This window comes from Pararge aegeria, chromosome 16, assembly GCF_905163445.1.
Source record: "Pararge aegeria chromosome 16, ilParAegt1.1, whole genome shotgun sequence".
NCBI classification, from domain to species: domain Eukaryota; kingdom Metazoa; phylum Arthropoda; class Insecta; order Lepidoptera; family Nymphalidae; genus Pararge; species Pararge aegeria.
This window is the reverse complement of record NC_053195.1, coordinates 9943575-9967168: the sequence shown is the minus strand read 5'-3', so window position 1 is coordinate 9967168 and position 23594 is coordinate 9943575. Positions and strand designations below refer to the sequence as shown.

The 23594-nt window shown below is 35.8% G+C and overlaps 1 protein-coding gene across 1 annotated transcript; it reads right to left on the bottom strand.

The window, feature by feature from the left end:
• Positions 1-6574: 6574 nt before the first annotated feature.
• LOC120630381 (tubulin polymerization-promoting protein homolog) lies at positions 6575-22067 on the bottom strand. Its single transcript, XM_039899599.1, has 4 exons — positions 21931-22067; positions 10752-10897; positions 8539-8820; positions 6575-6861 (listed from the first exon to the last, which is right to left on the bottom strand). Exons 2-4 carry the CDS (start codon positions 10884-10886, stop codon positions 6670-6672), a joined length of 609 nt encoding a protein of 202 aa, XP_039755533.1. The 5' UTR covers positions 10887-10897; positions 21931-22067; the 3' UTR covers positions 6575-6669.
• Positions 22068-23594: the final 1527 nt, after the last annotated feature.

Below are 23594 nucleotides of genomic sequence, written 5' to 3'. Positions count from 1 at the left end.
TGATTAATTCTTATTTATAGATTACATAAAAAGTGTGTACATAATAGTGAGTGATTCTAGATACAAATAGATTTATTGTGATATAATATTTGGCCTGTCGGTTCTATATAAATAAATAAAAATCGACGGAATAAAAAATCATCCTACAAAACTTTTATGAGGAGTCCACATTTTGTCTGGTTTCCCTACAGGAAAGTTAATATATCAGCAAAGTTTTTCTTTATTGAAGGTTGAATATTCCTGCGTTGAATAAAAATTTTACTAAACTTGACAGGGTAAATTTTTACTCGAACTATATCAGAATCATGTTATTTGACAAACACAAAACAAAACAATAATTCATACAAACAAAATACTTAAAAAGATAAAACTATACTAACGGTAACACAAAAAATTTGACCTGATTTAATACAAATTAATTCGTTGCCGCTTTAAAATAGCTATCAACGTTCTTGTCATAAAATTTTGTAGACCAGTGTTATTTTCAATATCATAATATGTATCTTTAAAGCATAAAATCATGACTTGCGGAATTTATAATAAAATACCTTTCAAATGAGATTAATTTAGTTTTAAACAGGGTAAAGGCGAAATTCTTCCGAACAGAATACCGGATGAAATTCCGACTTAAAAAAATCTAGAAAACTTAGGCAATACAAATTTAGGCGTGTCACAAAAATCCTTATGGACACAAAATATTGATATCATAACTTTGTATAACATACGAGTACAATTCGACACATGATTTGTAACTAAAAATATTTGAAACCATTCAAAGAGCTAAAAGTCTATTTTTTCTTACCAGTCTTAAAATGCAAACAATATTATTTTAAATTACATATTAAGAAAATAATAAAAGCACACTTACATAAAGAAAATCTCTTTTCATTTCGTTTGTTTTTATTAATTTTACCACACCCACACACTTACGTTATCAGACATGTTAGAAAAAATGGAGTGTATGCGTTTAATTTCTATACACTATATCTTTTTTTATTATAATAATATTATATTGTGTCATGTTGGACTATGGCGCGTACTTGTATTTTTTTCTAATACGCAATTGGCATCGCAAAAAATATGTCAGTCCATGACTCTAGGTCCCGCAACTAACCGAGCAGCATTTATGACAACTGCAACTATACAAAACTTTATCGAACTTGCTACAATCGCTAAAACAGTATATTATTTTAATATTACAGTTTATTTGGAAAACCGTCAAAGCAGTAGTAGTAGCATGCCCAGAGTTTTTGACCGGGGCAGGCATGCAAAGGAAAATCTCTCTTCTATAAGAGTCATAGGTACATCAATCTAAGGTAGGCAGTGGTTTTGTGAATGCATGAAAGGAACCCCACTGCTGGTCTAACGTTTAAAATTTAAATTATGGAACAAAGCATCATTAATATTAAAATAATACTTCTCTTAGAGATAGTAGAGGCCCTGTCTGCAATTTTTTTATATCTTCTCGTTATTATTTGTGTAAACCATAACCATAACTTTGAGACCTACCTAATATTATTGTAGTGTCATCGTTTTGTTCCAGAATCCTTGTTTTTTAGGATGTTAAGGTATGTGAAATAAACTGTCATGTTAGGATAATACTGTTATAAGCGATGGCGGTAAGACCCCAGTTACAAAAATGAATTATAAAATTGCATTGCAAATAAAGACCGTCTGCATCGGCCATTACTAGTAGATCAAAAAACTTAAAGGTTTTGAACTTTTATCAATATTATTTATTCTAGTCTACGAATAACTTTAAAATTCTTTAAATATTATTTACCGGAGATAACTGAATTATACATTTTATTGTAAGGACTTCTTGGACATTGAAATTGCCTATATTAGAGCCATTTGTAAGATGAGCAAGGTGTCAAAACTCAGGGGCAGACAGAACCTTTGTAAGAGAGTGAAAAAATATGTACAGTCGTCGATGTTCGCAAAGGAATTTAGAAAATTGATTTTTCTGCTGTCGTGTACAAATCGACCCGATGAAACCGATTTTTGGCACGTTTGCTTCATTCATTACACGCTTTTGATTCTTGACTATAATTTCTTACGACAAACATTAATTTCGACGATGTTCGTTAAAATAATATTTTAAGGTTCTATAATATTACTAATTGTGTTATTAATTCGTACTCGTGACTTATCGTGTTTCAAAATTTGTTACAGCCTTACACATATAATTAGGTTTAAGTCAAATAAAGGTACCTACATTTAAAATTTTATTTTATTTCACCGTTATTTATAGATGTTCGAAGCAATAAAATTATGGCTTTAGTTACCCCGTGTTTTATTTTAATGGAAAGTGTTTATTACATTCCTACCATTGGTAAATTGTATTTAAGTTTTTTTCGTTGGATGTGTTTCAACCATCGGTTAAGAGCACCCAAATCGATTTTAACCTAATAGTGGTTTGAACGTGGATGAAGACAATTTTGTCAATTCTGTTGTAGGTAGGTACTCAAAAAATAAGCTTACTACGTTGACAGGTCGAAAAGTAGTGCTACTTTTAGACCTGTCAATTCAGTTTAGTGAATTGGGAGGTTTATGTAGATATAAAAGAATTGGCGCTTAAGACGCACAATTAGGTATAGTGTAATCATAGAAGATAGACTATTAGCCAAAATTGAACAGTTTTTTTGTTCCCCTAATATGGGTATCAAATGTACAGTTATGTATTGATGTTAAGTAAAACACAAGGTTATTTAAAGAATTTTATTAATGAAATAATTTAAAAGTTACATTATTTCTTATAAAATTAAATATTTTGTAAGGTGTCGTAATAATTAATTCTCTATTCTTATATGTTTGATTTATTTGACAAACTTAGCTTATAACATTAGGTACAAATTACTGATAAGTTTTGTGTTTCTGTTTCAGTACTTATTACTTTGTACGTTGTTTCTTTTAGCCGTGTTGGTAACACTGAAAGTTTTGCACCCATTGCGGAGCTTTTTTGCGGGTTCTTGCCAACCGACCGTTCTTAAACCGAACATGATTATCATCGATTGAACATTCAGTCACTTTTGTATCCAGATGATAATCGCTCGTTTGCTACTGTCAGAAGGTTATTATTATATATACATCAAGTTAACAGTAAAATTTTTATGACCCAACTTATTAGGTATTTATTTGTATAGTAGATGTTTTGTTACCAAAGTTCATGCTTAAGTTATTCATGTTTTTTATATTTTTATAATTTTTTTTTCTATTAGTGTTTTTACCTACACTTGGAGGAATTATCAATTTTATAAATTTGAAATGCATATAAAAATTTTCGGAACCGAGAGGATTTGAGCATGCGACTCTTGCAACTCTCGCAAAATATTTATATGCATTTTAAATTTATAAAATTCATGTTTTTAGTTAAAGTATAATTCTGCCTGATCATCAAAAAGGCAAGCTTACATTTGATAAAAGTGAACGTACTCCTTTTGCAATTACAGGCAAAGCCTGAGACTCAGTATTAGCATGAAATCAAAAAGTCACCTTTTTTTAAATATAAGGGTAGAATTGAATGTAGTTATTTGAAACCTCAATAGTTACTAGTGTGGAGGCAATGGTGCCAATTCCCTTAAACATACAAAATCTCTAAACTAAGATGACAGGTCTAAAAGTTGGGATCTCCTTTTCTCAATGTTTGCAGTGAAAAGAATAGCACCATATTCTTCCTGTCAATTTAGTTTAGTTAATAGAGATTTATGGGGAACAGAATTGGCGACATTTCAGAACAATTAAACTCCACAGGGCGAAACCCTCAGTGTCCCCTACCAACTTAGTGAAAACTTTAACATTGTTAGGCTACGTTGTACTTTGAGATGCTTACGCCGATATTGAACTCTTAATCAAATTAAAGTGCTTTTTCACGTGTAACCAGTGACCATGGGCGCAGCGGAATAATGTGGTAGGTATTTAGGTAGTAGTGCCGTCGTTTTCTGTAAGGAACATTGTGAAAGAGATGATAATTTTGCTTAGAATACTAGTAGTAGTAGTACTAGTATCCATCTTGTTGGGCTTCTAGGACTCGGACAAACATTTGCATGAGGAGCATCGTTGTGGGATCAATTCGATTACCATCGTTATATGTGCGTTAGGAAAATTAACTGTATCCCACTCAGCAGATTTTGATAGCGATTAAAATTAAGTGTTGGATAGTTGGAATAAGGTTTATTTTTACATATCACCACTTTTGTTATTGAGAATGCCGGAGAGCAAACCTTACGCGGTTAGTGTGAAAAAATAAAAGGAGCCGACCGGCTACGTATGATTTCTGATGACGCCGCGCTTCCGCCCGGCTCCGAGCGCGTCCGCTTGAACAGTGCTCTTCCAGCCGGTCTATGTGAAACAAAGCTTGTTCGCTCCGGTCAGTTCCAATCGTACGCGCGCCGGAGGTCTGTGTGAAAAGAAGAGCACCGTCCGATTCTGCGTGAGCGGGCACTAAGGGAATATAACGGAGAACAGACAGCAGTGTCCTCTGTTCTATTACTACCATCTTCTGCGGTCACCATACGATTATGGGCAAAACACTCCAGTTGGGAGAGGCCTTTAGTGCAGAATTAGTCCAGCAGGCTATTCATTACAGGTTATAAAGTGTTGCCTCACACAGGTGATTTACAACTTAACATTTTAATTGAATCTAAGCTACTCACGACTAGATATTAAAAGACGAAGTATAAACATATCGATACTACTGTCTTAAGATCTAAATAATATAAAGATATATTATATTATAATATAGGCGATTACGTCAAACGGAATGTTACTGCAATAAAACATTGGTTATTCGTTTAATAAAAACAGGTAAGTAATAAAAATAAAACAAGGAGCATTGTAGGTTATTGTTCTAGTTTACCGTACAATCTACAAGATAGTTTGAGGTAGAGCAAGTAAATAGGACCGATTGTATGCTTAGATTAGCAAGCACACCTACATAACAAATTTGATGTTAGGGATAGTCAAGTCAAGGCATGATTAACCTCAAAAGACACATGACATGAAAAGACACATGTTACGTCGTATGGCCGCCTGTCGGATTGCTTAATTTTCATTTTCTAACATATTATTACTACCTAGCAGAAGGTTTCTTTAGAATTTTCTTCTATCATAGTGAAAACACTGAAAACCTGATGTATCCGGCGAGCTTAGTGTACGTGTCACATAAAAAGAACTTACTAGCAAATAATTATAATTTTACTATTGTTGGTTCCGTCCTCAATTCTAGCTTTTTCCAGTATGGCTGGAATGCGCGCCACTAGTTATAGCCTCCACCTGTTACTCGATTTTTTTCTATAGAGATATGCATGAGGAATGTGTTGACATAAATCTCGCGGCGCGCATATGCTAGCCCATTAAACACTTAATTAGATGTAGGTAAATCATAGAAGATTGTACTTTGGTAAAGACAGCAACACACAGGTTTGCAACTAACATTAATCGCATCGCACAACACACAAGGTGCAAAACGTGATGTTGCTGGGATTACTCACGCCTATTTAATTTTAAATTTATATCTGTTTTTTTTTTAATTTTCTTGTGGTGTTCGATAGTGTTTACGAACACACAATAAATCTGTACAAAACTTGAGTAAAATAGTTGGGTAGAACCCTCTTTACGTGACACCTAAAATAATAACTTCTTTTTGAATAGGAGTCCATCAGGCATAGCCATACTTATGCGCTTTTGTCATTATCTCGTTTTAACTACAAAATAACCGAAAACACTCTGTATGGTCTCAGTATTGATAGCGTAGGCACAACATAAAGATGTAGTGTCTTTTTCGACACGTGATTTTCAAACGTATGAATACAACAACAGAACATCCACGATAGACCTTCGACCAATAGTATACTAGATGTGCTGATAGGTGTCTGTGAATAATAAGAATTCAGGTATGCAACTATTAGTATTAAGAGCTTTCATTTTTTTAGTTATGTGCGTGTCCAATTTAAGCTATTAACGGTAATGGGTAACGTTGTGAGGTAATTTGCATGCCTGAAATTTCTTAATAATGTTCTCAACAGCGTGTGAAGTGTACATCCGCACTCGGCCAGCGTGGTCGACTACTGCGTCAATCAATCCTTCTTTAATGTAGCAGTAGACCCGTGCCCTGCAGTAGACTGGTAATGGCTTGACATGGTTATATTATAGTAAGTATATGTTGCAAGTAAAAAATCTAATGTGTTACGAAAATTAAGCTTAATTTGTTATACTCCGCGATCAGTAGAAGAATCATTATGGTGTAATTTATAATTTCTTCAATCCATTGGTCCAAACAAAGTCACAATTTTGACTTAACAGTTATTCATTGTAAAGTCAACATCTCCTGAGGATGCTCCAGTTTCGGAGCTAAACGTGCGTAAAAAGTACATTGCCGAGGATCTGTTTGGTGTGGAGTATACGGATAGAAGAAATTATAAATTACACCATACAAATTCTCCTGCTGTTCGCGAAGTATAGCAAAATAAGCTTAATTTGCATAATATATTATGGATTTCCGCAAAGTAATGCCTGCTTCTAAGTTATAATTAATTTGATAAACATCGATAAAAAAAAAAACAAAAACGGGACGATTGTTCTGCTAAACTTTGTATGGGACTGCATATCTTACTGGATACATTTTTGATCGAAGAGTAAGACAATGTAAATAGGATGGCAAAACTAAGGCTAATGAGACTTGTTGTACGAGTCTTTGTGCTGGTAGCCTGAGACGTAGCCCGAACCGTCGACGAGGTCCTTCCTGCCAGCTATCCCTTTCCCTTTACCAGTCTCATCGAACCGTTGTTTATGGGAGCCGGTGTATTTGCTTGTGTCAGTCAGCCTATCGACGGTCGCCGCTGCTGTTGCTGATTTTGTCAACTGTAAATAGTTAAGCTTTAATAAGTATACTTATATGTATGAGAGGGTAGTATGGAGGTAAGTATGGATGCCAAATCCGTCCGTTGCAATTGTGCTGGTTAGACAACGTCGACCCAACTGGCAACTTGGTATTGATTAGAATTTTAAGAGTGCATAAACGTTACTTAGCCGAATAACCGGCTTTGGAGCAGCGTTGTGGGTTAAGATCCTAAGAGACGAGACGTAGCTATAGTGTCACGTGCCATTTGAGTTATTAATTTGAATATTTGATAGCGGAATACTGGTCAGTGACTTTCGAGAAATCTTTTTCTTATTTATCACATCGGCAATAATTCTGCACCCTTTGATTTAAAACATAATGGTATAGTAAAAGAGAAACGCATTTTGTCTACCTCCCTGGCTCAGCGGCGAGCATTGCATATGGTCTTATGCTTGGGAGGTAACGGGTTCGATTCTCGGCAGGGGCATTTTGGAAATTTTTAATTTCATAATTTTCTATGGTCTTGTCTGTTGGCCGTGACTAGTCAGGGACATACCGCAAATCGATTTAGCGTTCCGCTACAATGCGTTTAAGAAACTCAATAGGGATATGGGTTTAATATAACAGGTTAGCCCGCTACCATTTTAGACTGCATCATCACTTACCAGTTGAGATTAGAGCCAAGGGCTAAATTGTAGTGGTTAAAAAAAAGATAGCGTATTTCTAACTTTAATAGTACCCTACCAACTTAGGTACGACTAGTACCTACTTAGAAGAAAAACAGGTAATTAATTCATAAAAGGAGCCTTACTCGACCTGCCCATGCTTATTTAAAGAGATGCCGTTAAAAATCATTATTTTCGACAAACAAGGAATGTAGTCAGAGGCGAGAGCCAAAACAGCTAGAACAATGAAACTGCGACATAACTACATATATCTAGTCATATTACATATTACAATGTTCACTTTAAGTGCTCATAAGCGAACAATAGGGTGTAACTTTTAAATACTTACCTCTATCTAGAGGTTTTTATTTTTGGAGCGGTCAGTGAGACGCAAACTTAAATGTATAAGTAGTTATAGAGAAATTAGTTTTCGATTTATAGCTGCCTCGTTGGTCCAGTGGTGAACATGATCGTCAGCAGATCACAAAGTCCTGGGTTCAATCCCCTGGTAGAGTCAATGTATGGTACCCATTGGGTTTTTCTATGAAGAAATCCTTAGTACAAGATTGGAAATTCCGCCCCTTGCCTTGAAGCGTTGATCGCTTTCCGGTCGGAATATGAGTGTGAGAGAAAAGATAGTGTACCTGTGTTTGCGCACAGACTCTAGAGATTGACGTCCTTCGACGAAATCGGTCAGTAAAAATGCTTTTTCTAGTTTTTTTAGAATAAGAATTTGAATTTAAAAAGCGTGTGGACAAAGATAAGTTTTAGTGAATGGACGTGTCAAAAAGGTTGAGGGCTATCTGTAAAGCCCTTACAAAAAAATTATTACGTCGCGTTGAAAAGTTTTGTGTTTTGTCTTCATTTTTCGAATGTCTAATTACTGATGATAGAAAGAAAAAAATCATTGTACCTACTTTCTATAATAATTACAACTAAAACAACGTTGGCTGCTAAAGAGTAAATCCGCTATGAAACGTTTTATGATTTTGATTATGGCTGCTAATGATTAGTATCTAATAGGTAACTTACATGTGTTGATACACCAGGTTGACCGCAGGTTGTTAGTTTCTTCTTAATATCTTCAAGTTCTACTTTCTTACTCTTCGCCAAGTCTTCTAGGAATTTCTGATAATCGTCAATACCGAGTTTGACCAATTTTAACTTTTTGAAGTGGATAGCGGTGTCTGTAGTTGTAATTTTCTTTCCGTCAATCACCTTTGCTTGCTTCATCCATTTGTCGCTTTGGGACAGTGTGATCTGCTTTCCGTCCGATTTCGGATCACCGAATTTTGAGAACATTTTAAAGGCATCCTAAGAATGAAAGAAAATAGAGATTTAATGAAAGTTGAATATACAGACAGCGTCGATAGCAAAATGGTTAGGTCTTCGACCTATTTTTCCAGGGGTTCGATACTGATTTAGGGGGATAAAGGAGACAATTTTCGCGTGAATCGGACCTATGGATCTCGCACCTCTTACTTTTCGGAGTTATGTGAGTTTAAAGCAATTAAACATCACTTAAAACTTGGTGAGGAAACCTACACGCCTGAGAGTTCTCCATAATGTCCGTCGCGGCGTGTAGACTCCGGCATCGTGTCTTTGTCGGATCTTAATCATTATTGTTTTATATTGCACCTTAGTAAGTGCAGTACCTACTTACGGATCCCTTGGAGTAAAAGTACAACTCGCATTTCACCATTTTTATTGCAATTCACTATTATTTAACCTAGTTATCATATTTAAATAGACAAAACCAAGTAGCCATTTTTTAAACCCCGTAAGTGCCTATCTATCTAATATTATCTCGATAATATGTTTTTGTATCAAGCTGCAGCGTAATTGTGGTGTTGTTCTAACCGCAGCGTTTATAACACATAATAGCAAAATAATAAGAATTGTCATCAAAAGAGAATCATTATACTCAACTCTATAGATATTAATATGCTCAAACATAAAAATTTCAAACATGTGACTCCGCTGAGTGCGTGCTTTGGCAGGTGGACATGTATATTTTCCGTCTTGTCAGTGGATACAATCGTGGGATAACATTTTTGCCTCCTGCTCTAGCCGCGCTGGTAGTTAGTTGACTACCTTTGGCGCAGCGGTAAGCTCAGGGGCCTTGGGTCATGTGGGAGATCCCAGGTTCGATTCCCAGCGAGAAGAAAAAAATATATAGAATTTGTATGTCATGTACTTAACGAAACTAGTGAAGTAAAATTGCAAATTCTAGCCTTCTAGGCATCGATATTGTATTTGAATTAATTTACTTTAGGTATCTAGAACTCTAGAACGCACAAAAAATATTTTAGTGCGTTCACAATTAATCAATATGCCTTCAGCATTCTACCCAACTAACCTACATAGTCTTTCACAGTTTATGCAATTAACTTCGTGTGAAAACTTTCCTTCCCTTGCATGTTTAGTAAAAATAACGCCAAAGGCGACATATGCACTGCTTTTGATAGCTAATAGTCTAGATAGTTGTTGTGCCTAGTACTGCTAGACACCTGAGATTAGGTAGCATATAAAAAGTATAGAATCTTTTTTGGTTGTACCTACCTACGTAGTACGTACGATTATCAACTCATTACCGATCCACTACAGGGCACGGGGCTACACTCTGGTAACTGGTTCAGAAGGGTTAGGGCTGATGACCAACCCGCTGGCCAAGTGCGAATTGGTACTTATGCGCGTCTTCACTTAACCTAGGAATTGCTTTAATCGGATGCCTTGCCTTAGGTGATGCTTAGAGAGTAAAACGTTTCACGAACTCTTATTTGGTGTCAAACGACATTAGGGGCCGTCTAAATTTACCACCCCGATCCTAGTTTAGGGGCTCGTAAAATTACACTTGACAGATGAGAATAACATAAATTCGGTTTTTTTATATCCATACGAAAAATTAAAAAATTGAAAATAAGAACGCAAAACACCACACATTGTAGCAAGAACCATAGACAAGTAAAATTCCACGAGTTGCCTAGTGAAAATCGTTTGGTAAAAGGTAAAGGTTCTTCGATTAGTTGTTACATACTTAGGCATTGCCTAGTGCATCTTTAGTGAAAACATGCCTTAGACTTACTTTGCCTTCGCACGACGACGGGACGAGAAGAAACTGATACTTTATTGCTCCAAGCGCACATAACTTGGTATAGAACACGGTCCTCCCGAAAGGGGGCTTCTTAATTATAACCAAACTATTATGAAAATGTTAAATAAAAAATATTTTGGGTACCCCTTACCTTAAAGGGTATAGCATTGTCTTCATTCTTGCTCGGTGTTCCGTTGGCCGCGCCCGGTGTCGTCCCGTTTTCCAACTTGACGTCCTTCACTTCCTGCGTCACTTCCTCTACGGTTTGCGCGAGCTCATCCGACATTTTCTCTTAGTCTGGAAAGGTGAAAAAAAACTATTGTTAGAAAATATGTAAATAACTTGAGGAGTTCATCTCCGTCGAAGCCTTTGAGTGTGGCGTTTGGTGACGGCAGGCTACATTTCAGTTTTCGCAACCCCTCCCTGGAGGTGTCGTACGAGGCGGCTAAGGGAATATAACAGAGAACAGGCAGAAGCGACTACTTACTTCTGGGATCACCAACCCATCTACGCAGCGTGGTGATTATGGGCACACCCTCCCGTCGGGAGAGGCCTATAGTCCTAGGCAATACTGCTATAGGCAATTGATGTGATAGCCTTTGTAATCACATTTACATTTAGCATCATCATACGACTTGTAAGTATGATGATGCTAAATGACTGAATCAGTTTAACAAACATTCTCAGTGTTTAGTAGTCGACACCTAGTTTTTGTTACAGAGTGTCCGGGAAAAAAACTCCCACCATATTTTTATTTTGGCCTCCATTGCTATGTTCCGGTCGGTAGGGGATGAATTTGAATGTTTAATTAATAAAAAGCAACCACTTTGTTGTCTTGTATCTGAGTAATTTATTTGTTCAAACCTCAAAACACCCTCGATGTTTACCCTGTTCCTATGCTCATGAGATAAGACGAGTAAACGGGCATATTTGTCTCGTGGCGCACATCTTAGCCCTCCAGTATGAGTTATAAATATTTGAGGGTAGGCTTTTTTATAACTCTAACAATGCATATCCTTACAATGCCTTAAGTTTTTTATAACTGGTACTAACAGATTTTCTTCATTTTATATCTTCTGCATACCCTGTGCATACCCTCTATGCACGCCACTGCCTACCATAAATGGCGCGTGTTTAAACTACCTAAACATTTTATGCTATCAAAGACAACCTTTTCTCCTGTATATATACCCATACATAGACAATTAAATTAAAGATAAATACTTGTCTAGAATCCATTAGTAGAAATACCTGCCTATGGACCAAGATTCCGAGATTCTCAGATGTAAGTGGTAAGTAGGTATGTTAACGTTATAGTATCGACTTAATGGACTTCGAATCACGTGGTGAAATCCTCTAGTAGATAAACTTCAGCAAGTTATTGTGAAATGACTGCCTTATTTGCATGTTAGCATAGAACACCTGTTCTATGAGTATTTAAAGTTATTTGTGCAAACAAATCTTTTAGAGCGATTTCACTTTCGCAAGCAGATTCCTGACTCTCGTGTCTTAGAAAGATAGGTAATCGCTCGGGAAAAGAAGAACTCCACGCAGAAAAAGTCTGAATTATTTGGAATTCTGTACTAAAAAAATCCTTGAGAGGTATTTATTTTTTCTAATCGATCACATTTGCTCGTTGTATCCACACGATTTTACACGCGTATTTTATTTTACATCACTGCACTTGTACTATGCCCGCAAGTCATAGAAGAGCGCGATAAGAAAGTCGTAAGTGCAATCACACTTGTACCATAATTTACTATATTAATTTATACTGGGTACTTATTACTTTTTAAAAAGTACACGAATTAATACAAGATATTTTTACATTAAAGTACTTCTTACATACTCACACGGTTGTACATAATTCCGAGGTTCTTCGTGATGTCATGCATAAATATCCAAAGATTTGAGTCTTCTATCTAATAATATGCCTTATTGACGATTTACTTAGATTCTTCGCGTCTTGTTTTCGCGCTAAAAGTGGCAATTACATCACCGACCTTGTATAAGTATGTGTGTTCGTAAATATCAGCTGAGATTTATCCTTCCTTACAATATATTAACTATCGATTCTATTCATATCTCAAAACATGACTTTGAATAGGTACAGCAGACAAACTATGCGTGAAGGTATAAATCTATTGACATGCGTGCACTTGAGAAAAGTTCGTCCGATCTGAAATTTTCTCTGCTTGTTCGCTTCAATACGGGGGTGGTTTAGAAAAAAGATAATGATAAAAAACTTAATAGAACACTGGCTTCAAATTGAAAACTTCGAAATTGGTATTGTTAAGTTTGTATGGAAATTGCAACTTCGAATTAATTTCATTGTATGAAATTTACTGTATTCGGCACTTAGTTTATGTGACTTCAGACATCTATCACTCCATGTTGTAAAAGTCATCATTCCCCCAAGACACGGGAGATCCTAGTTTGGGGGTCCAGGGTAATTTTAGAAAAAACATTGTACTTTTAAGCAAATAAAAACTTTTTTATTTTTATCATCATAAACCAGCCCATTACAAGGCACGGGTCTCCTCTCAGAATAAGAAGGGTTTAGGCCGTAGTCTACCACGCTGGCCAAGTTGCGAATTGGACATTGGTAGACTTCGCACACCGTTGAGGACCGTATTAGACATCTCTGAGGCATGCAGGATTCCTCACAATGTTTTACTTCACCATTTAAAGCAAGTGATATTTAAATTGCTTAAATAAAAAACTCATATAACTCCAAAAAGAAAGTAGTGCGTGCCGGGGCTCGAACTCGGTCTCCATGAAAGATGCCGATCCCTAAGCCACTAGGCTATCACCGTTTCTTAAAAATTCAATTAATAATGTAAAAATATGTGCTTAGTATTTAATAGTTTTCTAATTACAAATGTAGGTTAATTTCAAAGCTTGTGCTGAAAACTTAATTGCCCTCCATAAAGATCTACCTACGAAGGAAAATAAAGAATTGTAGCCTACCACCCACTTTACCGCTGTAAAGTCGTATCCGTAAAAGTTCTTTAATTTCAATGATATCATCAAAACCGTTCAAGCGAATAAAGGAAATGATATCAAATCCAGTTTCGGCGCTGTAACCTTGGGGCATAATTTATACGAATAAAATTTAAATGAATTCGTCAACTTTTGCAGGGGTTTGCTATTACACCTCCACGAAATATTCCTGTGGGTGCTCCCTACTTACTGCTCACATATTTCCTGAAGACTAAATGATCTGACCTAGAAAAAAATAACAACGTATCCTTAAACGTATACCTAGATACCGAAATATAGCTAACATAAAATAGAAAAATGCATAAACGGCCTCATAATTTGAAGCGATCCTCACAAACGGAAGATGCACGTATACTCATCCTTATTTACTGCTCTAACGTAACAGTGCAATAGTTATACTAATCATTAGGTATGAGATTTCCGTGCTATACTAGTAATCGAAAATGAACATAAAAAGATGACATTTAAAACGAAACGAAAAAAGGCGGCTCAAAACTGTAAAATCTCTACAAAAGAACTAAGCCAAGCTATGAATGACGACATCAATTGAAATTATACATCGAACGAAGATAATAAATACAAATTAGATTGTAGGTACTGACTACTGTGGAGATCTTATATCCTCAGTCTTTTATCCTACCATAGTACAACGTACATTATCTAGAAAAGCTGATTATTATCTCTATAACAAAAACAAAAACGAAGTAAGACGTAGGTACTTTGGATATAAACGTGGTTTAAGATTAAATTATTCAATCGGCTCATCAGAATTGGATTGATTTTTCATTATATTAACCCTTTAATTATAACTTTATCTTCTGATATAAATGACGACATTTATCAACGGACCAATAGTAAAACACTTAGGTACACTATGTACAATAGTAGATTTCACCACTAGAACTATTATCTATTATATAGTAGGTGGGTAGGTTAACAAATAGAATTGGTTTAGTTTCTTTAAATCCCATTATTTTTTATGTAATAAAAGTCGCATTGCGTAGGTAATTTACAAGAATCCTTCTGCCATTGTCAAGGGCGTAATACCAATTACATTACACCTATATATGAACACCCAATAAATTAGCACACTACTAAAACCCCAATACCTTATTTGCATCAACATTGATTATAAATTGCCTTTCCACCTCGTAGAGTTAATGGCTAATTACTTGGGGTGGGTAATATTAACCACAAAACTGTGCGTCAACTGCCAAGGGTGTGACGCGACGTCATCGTCGCCTCTTGACCTACTTCGCTATTGTTTTTATGCATCATCCCTTGCGATTTCACCTGTTACTTATGAATTTTTAAATGTTACACCTTGCAAATGTTTATTGTCGGCGTCAATATGAATTGTGTTATATATACAAATCTCTGAACTAAACTAAAGTAGTCAATTATTTTATTTAAGTTAATTTAAGCTTAGCACAGACGCTGGTGCCAATTCTGTTGCACATCAATCTTTCGACTAAACTACCTAAGTTGACAGGTATATTCTACCCTTTTCCACTGGAAACTTTGCAAAAAGGACAGCACTACTTTTAGGCCTGAGAATTAAATTTAGACAAAAGATTTGGGCTTGGGTAAAGCCAAAAAAAACAAACGAAGAAGAACGTAGTAAGGACCTTTTGAGAGTATGTACCTATCCATTATAATTTCTTCAATCTTTATACACACCACACTAAACAACTACGAAATTACAGACAGACAAATAGCACGAAATCAACCGCCTTTAAATCTATTCTGTATTGGCAAGGGTTATACTTACATAGAGTTTGAAAGTTTTATTATACCGCCAGGAGAGATCTATTTTTGACCTGATCTCACTAACTGAAGGACTATCTTTTACGTTTAATATGCAATTTCAATATCAATTTATTCTGTACTTACATCACATAATGTTACATTTATAAATATGCTTGCGTTGCATATTGGATAGGAATTCTCACCACGGTGGTAACAGGGAGCTGGTTAGTGGGTATAGGACGCGTCACGTTAAGAATTGCATGAATCATTTCATCATAGTTCTACCTACATAAGAAGCAATAGATTGTCACCTTAATCATGCTTAATTTATATAATTCACCTTACGACCTGCAGTAGATTCAAAACACATATTGTAGGTGACCAAATCACGAGAACACATTATCTATGAAGTAGATAGTATATATAGTAGAATAGACAGCATGAAGTACTGGATTCCTTCACGTCCAAAAAGTGGTACTATAAGTAGGACCACGTTGTGTGCCTGTCGGTCTCATGATAGCACATTCACTGACTGATTAACAATTTTTTTATTCTGCGACAGGCAAAAAAGGAAGGTCACTTGGGAAAGAAAATTGAAGATATTAATAAAATGTCACATTACAACCTACCTACGTAAGCTAGGTCGTAAAACACCAATTATCATATCTTTGGAATTGGAAGTTAATGTGTTAAACTATCAGGAAAGTACCTAGGTAGTACGTACTTAAGTACGCATGCGAACGATAAAATTGGTAAGAAGTTGATGTGTTTTTGAAATAGAATTCGAATAGGGATAACGTGACCCATTCCGTAGTTGACGTAATCACTCGCGTAGATGCATCACAAGCACGTAGAAATAGCGTTTAAAAGTATGAGTCACGTGCAAAATTATAATAACCTATTTATACTTGAAACATTGTATTTATTCAGCTATATTTTAAAGAAATTTTAAAAAACCTCGTCTACCTACGTAGGTTAATCTGACGTAAACGCTCACGTATTTATTTTTTGGTTTATATAGGTTATGCTTTCAGGGCAGTTCCGTGTGGTTTTGGTCAAGATCTTCAGAGATGGAGGAAGGAAATTCTCAACGTACAGTATAGTACAGTACCTACTCGGAATCAGTACTGTAGTATGAGTCCATCGATATTGTAAGAACATTGAAGTGTATTTTTAATTTTAATGCATTTTAGATGTTTGATAAGCGTTGGTTTTCCCGGGCTGTAAAGTTGTCTATGTCCGTCTCTATAGCCGTAGCATGTTCTCCAAGAGACAATTATGTTTTGAAGCACCATTACAGCGCCAAGGATACAAGCTATTTCTGTTTAAAATTCATCATCAAGATAAGTTTAGCGCCTGTAACAACGGTTTTTCTTTTAAAGTCAACGCAAAAACGCGTTTTCGTTTGCTATTCAAAAGAAATAAGAATAGCCTATAAGGTTTAAAGCTCTCTGTTCTATTCTTAATTTCACTGAGATCCAGTCCAGCGGTTGAGGCGACCATTGGCCATAAAAATATCTAAACTTTCACATAAATAAAGAAATTGCAAACGTGATCCACAGATGAGAATGCAAGAGTTCTTATCAATAGACCATCGCGGTATTTTGCACCTTCGTAGTTCATTTAATTGTAGAAACAGCATTAGTAGACCTTGCACGTTTATGATCCAAAATGGCTCAATGCCATTACGTCACCCTGGATATTGTAGAGTCATTCTCGTTACGTTATAGCAAACTAGTATCAAACAAAAGTTAGGTACTATTTGAAACTAGTGTACCTATAGTAGAAAAAAAAATAACAAATACGCACAAATTTCTATATTTATTAATAAGCTAAAATTTCTATATTAAGTAATTATCGAATCAAGTAGGAATATCGGTGTAAAAGTTCCCAAGTTATGTTTGCATCCGAATGCAGTCTGGGAACTGTCTGGGAGTTAGTTAGTCTACCTAGGTGCCAAATTAATTTCCGTGCCAGTTCTACATACTACAACGGACCTATCTTAATTATAAACCGGATAGTAACATGTATAAAACATACAAACATCAAATGATACATACTCCATGTCCTTCCTCAAAAGCCTATCTTACCTAATTGAATTGAAATACTTATAATAGCAAACACACATAATATGAAAAACCCTCCAACTTTTCGATACTTTCCTTTTTTTTTTTATAAATCCAATGTACCAGCGAGCAGACGCGAAAAGAGTTTAAATGTATACGTAGGTGATGCGATTATTATGTTTTTTTTTGTCGAACTCTCGAGCGAGAAAAGCAGTTAAATAGAAACTTGTTAAGGCAAACTGGTTAGGTAAATCCGAGATTATATAATTTTATGCAGAAAAAACACGTGGAACCATCACTATACTATTTTCTATGGTATGGTAGAGGTCGGCAAACCGGATAGTTACTAAAATGTACATATTGGGATCCAGGGTCCAGACAATCAGCAACCCTTACTAAGTTAAAAATAGAAGGTAACTATTGATAGATCTTTAAAGGTGCCTTAGCAATCAAATTGCAATGTTTTTGTTTACATCAATTATCTGATGATATTATCTAATAAACAGTAACATTTATCTATATAAAAAGATATTGTATAGGTGGGAAAATGGAAAGTGAAAACACATGCGAAAACATACTGATGTTACCGGCCTCGCCGACTGCTTTATCAGAGTCAGTAGCCGTTTGTGTAAACTTTCCGGTGTCAGAGAACAGCGATAGTTTATCGTGATTTCAACTACTCAGCTGATGGTTTAGTGGTAAGCATGTTCAATTCGTAAGGTCCTGGGTTCGGGCAAAGGATTGATTCTAACAACTATCATAATCTCCTTAGTAAACACAAGCCGGACTTAGGAAATTGGAGGTGCCCACCCCCATGCCGATGTGTTATGAGTATAAGCGATAAGACGTCCTACGTTTAAGCCCACGAACCCGCATTGCAGCCGTGAGGTGGGTCTTTGCTCTTAAAGCCCTGTCACCTATAAGAGAGGAGACCTGTGCCCAGAATGTCACGTTAAATAGGTTTATAGGTTTATAGGTTTAGGATGACGATGAAAACTAACTAGGTAAGTAGTTTCTCTTACCAAAGATAAAACTGTTTTTCGTTTTTACTCAGTTCTCAGTTTTTATTTAAGAGCACTTTTACTTAGAGTCATCGATGCAGACTAATTACTGAGATCTAGGCCAAGGCACGGAAGAAAAGTTTTCTTTATTCCCCAAAAAGTTAGCCCTTGACCGCACAGCTTTGTACCTAGTTGATGGTTTATAATCTTATCGGTTTTTACGAGTACGTCTTCGTCAGAAGGGTATAGCACGGCATGAGCCTTCCCCCAGAGAAAAAAAAACAGAAATTCTAAATTTCCATATAAAAAGCTGCCTAAGATCGATCCTAGGAAACTAGTCTTCCGTTGCCGTCTAGTTAGCGGCCCCGTCATAAATAATTCTTATGGAGGAGAAGATTTAAGAGCATAAACTCACCACGCTGCTCTAATGCGGATCGGCGGCTTTCGATGATTATTATCACATGTGTCGCCACTAGACCCCGAGCTGGTACCTACCTTGATTATAAAAGAATAATAGTACAATTTGTGGCCAGTCCCCGTGGGAACCCAAGACCTCATGATCCGTAGTCAAAGCATGCTTACTACGGATGGCAGGCTATAGTTTAAGCTAATATTGACGCTGTCGAAAGCCAAAATTAAGCCACATCGTCCTAACCAGGCCTAGTACCTACTTTCCATTATATTTACATACCTTTCATTTACTTTCTTTCCCTTATATTTACATATCTTTCATTTACTTTATCATCATCATCATCATCATCATCATCATATCAACCCATTACCGGTCCCACTGCATCAGCACTGGGCCATCGTGGTGGACTACAACAGTGTAGTCCACCACGATGGCCCAGTGCTGATTAGTGGACTTCACATGGCTTTGAGAACATTATGGGAACTCTCAGGTAAGCAGGTTTCACGGTGTTTTTCTTCACCATTGAAGCAATTCAAACTCGGCCCCCGATAATAAAGCCGAGGTCCTAACCACTGGGCTATCACCGCACCTTCATTATAGGCAATCATAAAAGTCAACTAAATAAGGTACATAAATAAATGTATCACAAACAGAAGGTATGTGGATTGTTAAAACAAGTAAATAGGTACTTCAAAGATAAATAACAATAGGTACCTATAACACCTCGCCGTTAATGCATATAATTATGTAGAAACAACATGCAGTCACATATGGGATAGTATGGGCACATGATATAGGTATACTGAGTAAGTACATTAATGTAGGTACATAGAAAGAATTGTTGATGTTCCACGTAGGGTTGCCAACCGTTCCACATTTTCCGGGACGGATGGTAGAGCTATAAAAACAAGGCCTTGCTTTTATATGACTTCTAGCTATACGAGATACTAGCAATGAACCGGAAAGTTTGGATTTTTTGTTGGATGCGCTAATCTCTTGAACTACGTTACCTACTTTTTTGCTTCTGATAGCCAACATTCTGGATGAATGTTAACCGCGTCACGACCCTCAGGAATAAATGAAGTAATAGCGAGGGGTGAAATCGCGGAGGGCACTTTTTTTTTGTTTATTTTAGTGTTCCTTCCTTATTTCCTTTAGGTATACAAGTAGCTAGATATTATGCTAGATATGAAGTAGTTTTCTAAAGTAAGTAGAGCTACTAACTTACTTATTTTGCAGCTTCTACATTATTCAGAGTGGGACCCCCATTTTGTATCTCATTATTTCGAGATTACAAAATGATTTTAATTTTAACAGCATCTTATACAGTAGTGCCTACTTTACCTGTTAATATTTATGTCAGAAATTGTGCTTAAAAGTGTGCTTCAATTATAAGGTACAAAATAAGGAATCAGTGCTCAAGCTAACTTAATAAGAAGTTGAACCTGAAATATTAGGTTTTTTTTTTAATAACCTACCTACCTACTTAAATATGCTGTTTAAAAAGTAGGTAGGTAAGTGTTGCCTGAATGCATACAAATTATCACGTACGTATAGGTAGGTTACAAGTATATATTTTATGTAATAAATTGAACAGTTGAGTAAAGTTAGTGAAGGTAAAGCTTTGATACCTATCCACCAAATACCTATATGCCCAAAATTTTTGAACTTTTCCAGTAGGTATATACCTACGCGCAATCTGAGTTGGCCGAACTTAAAAAAGTAAGTAAGCAGTGCCTGCGCAGATGTTGTTTTTAGAAAATAACTTATATTTACACTTGAAAAGGATCTAAAATTCCAGAAATGGAGATGGACACGAATATAATAGGAATAATTAATGTTATACCTATAAATTTCAGATATCATTACGGATATTTAATTATTTAACCTTAACCGATAGTTTCAAATGGCTTCAGTTATGGATATACCTAAGAGTTTTAAGAAATTGTAAATGAAAAAAAACTAAGCAACGATTTGACTTAATTTCTAGTAGATCAATTGGTATAATATAAAAATAATAATACAATTCGCCTTAGATATTTCTCTTTGATTATAATAGCTATATTCAATTACTCGAAAGTTATATACCTACTTACAACATTCTGTTTCCCATAGATTTTTTCGACTACGGTTACGGATCTCCATAAAACCCTACCTTGGTGAAATACGTTAACGTTTCTGAGAGCTAAATAATTTTACCCAGCCAAGTGAGATAATACGATCTGTAATATGTCTTTTAGACAAGCCTCATGCCACAAAGGTGTTTATGAATAAGTATGAAAGAAAACACGTAGAGCTACTGATAGCACATCGTCTCTTAAGAAAGTAGGCACCTTGCTATGGATTTGTTTTGTTTTCAGCGAAGGTCAGTGCCGGTAAGCAGCTGTGACAGTCTTATCATGAAATTGCATGAAATTATCCCGGCTTTTGATAACGTATATCGTCAGGAAACTTTGTTTTATCTGTGTATTTAATAATCGCTCAGTTACTTTTATCTATAAGATAGATTAAACTATAGGTACAGATAGCAAAATCTAACTAATATAATAGCAATTAGTGAATCAAATTACAAAAATCCTGTAGGAAAACATATTTTGTAGACCACTGACATCCATCGAGACGCCATGGTAGAGTGGCTAAAACGGTCTTTATGTTATGCTTAAATGGGTAAATTTTTCTTACGTTTTGGGTACCTAGAGCACTGCTAATTTGTGATACTATTGAAAAAGCAATTTCAAAATATACGAAATTCATATATTAGGTACCTACTGCGATATTAATTTATATTATATACAGCAGTGAGTTATTGTTAGTTTTAATAATTACGACATTTTATCTTTGCTATCACAATTTTCACTTTTTAATTATTATTTTTTATTAATTATTTAATAAATCTTGACACCTATGCATTAATTTTATTAAATATTAATTACTTACACAAATAATTAAACAAACAAAAATATTCTTTGTTTTTCGGATATCCCTTCCGACGTTTTGTGAACGCCACGATGCGTCCCTTCGCGAATTATAGCTCGAGATGGAGGGAATTTCAATTAAGAAAAGTGCGATTATTTTTTACAAAAATAAACATTGACTCACATGATAAAGTAAATAGTGTTAATGGATGATATCACAGCACTGTGGCGGCGCGCGTCTCTCGCGGCGTAACTGAAACTGTCGTGGTGCCGATACGGTGTCCGCTGAGCGCGAGTTTTATGTGTAGACATCCACTGTAGAGTACTGCCAAACTGCCAGATTGAGCGCTGAGCTACATTACAGCGCATGCGTCCCACCTTCCCCATGTTCCTGCTTCCCCAGTACACAATGGGGAACGCTCTATTTCGCCTGTATGGCTCCGTCGGGGATATTAGTTATAACCATCTACACAGAGCTCAAAGAATTTTAAATGGCTTCTACTACGATCTGTCTACGTTAGTTTTTACTATAATTTAGAACTAATCCTGAGTATAGTCAGGATGACATAAGTATTGTTGGAAATTGATGAAATGGCTTTCAAATAATTGTACTTGTATTGATGAAAAAAAACAAATTCTTCTACCCACCTACTAAGTTTACTCCGGTCAAATATTTATAGAAAGAATAATTAACGTAGTTTTCAAGTTTAGTGCGTTCCAACAAATAAACTCTCATACCCTATTAACCCCGTTATGATTGGAATATTTATAAGTCCTAAAATGTATTTGTTATTCTAAGTCTATCTCTAAACTATTTTTATCTAGATATATTTTTTTATAGTTATAATTTACGGACAAAGCAGATGGCCCACCTGATCCATCCACCTGATAACCATCGCCTATAAACAGAGCAAAACTTCACAATTCTGGACGGACTGTAAAATCAAAAGATTGGCGTTCAAACAAATAAAAAATCATGTAGGTATATAGTTTAGGCCTAGTTTATAGACGTCAAGTCAGTCTGTTTGTAGTGACTCTGCCACCACCGGTTCGGAAGGCAGATTTCGTGAGAAGAGCCCGATTTTTAATTTTCAGAGCTCCTTTCTAATGAAAGAAGCTATGAAAATTATAAGCTAATGCTTATAATTTTTAGATAATTTTAGTACTCACAATATAATTAATTATTTACTTACCATATGGGCAGCCTATAAATCATGTCCACTGCTGTGATCTGGGTTTCAGGCCGGCTCTGTTTGATTTAGAGCTTGGCCCCTCCACTCTGTAGCAATGCGGGTTGGCGAACTTCAAAAGGTGTCTATCGCACATAAGCCACCAACACTTCAGGGGGGTGGGCAAGGAAATGTTCTAACTATTCGCTATTAAAAATTCCTAAAAAGAATATTTGTTGTCACAACTCTACTTAAGAAATGTTTGTATGGCTTTGTACCACCGTACGTACATATATTTTGGCCCGACCCGGGAATAGAACCCAGGATCTAGTGATCGTTAGTCGAACATGATAACCAATATGTTAAAACTATTAATGGGGTGGTAAACTATTTAAATTGAAATGAATTTTGTTTAAATTGAAATGAGACAATTCGAAGCTAAGCAGTTTTCGATCCAGAGAGTTGCTTCAGCGATACCAATTCGAGTATACTAGACATACCAACACATTTGAACCACTGACCTATTTTTGATGTCTGTTTCATACATCACGTAGCGTAACTGTCCAGCGTTGCATTGCTCCCATTTTTTAAAGATTCGTTCTATTTTGAATCGAAGAATAAGCTTTTTTGAAGTCATATGTAATACTTATCTAGTAGGTACTTTAATTTCCTTGGTTTA

Coding starts and splice junctions, on each gene's coding strand:
- LOC120630381 (XM_039899599.1), bottom strand. CDS start 10,886: ATGTCGGATGAGCTCGCGCAAACCGTAGAGGAAGTGACGCAGGAAGTG. Junction 8,821..10,751: donor ACAATGCTATACCCTTTAAG/GTAAGGGGTACC, acceptor TTTCATTCTTAG/GATGCCTTTAAAATGTTCTC. Junction 6,862..8,538: donor AACCTGGTGTATCAACACAT/GTAAGTTACCTA, acceptor AACTATTTACAG/TTGACAAAATCAGCAACAGC.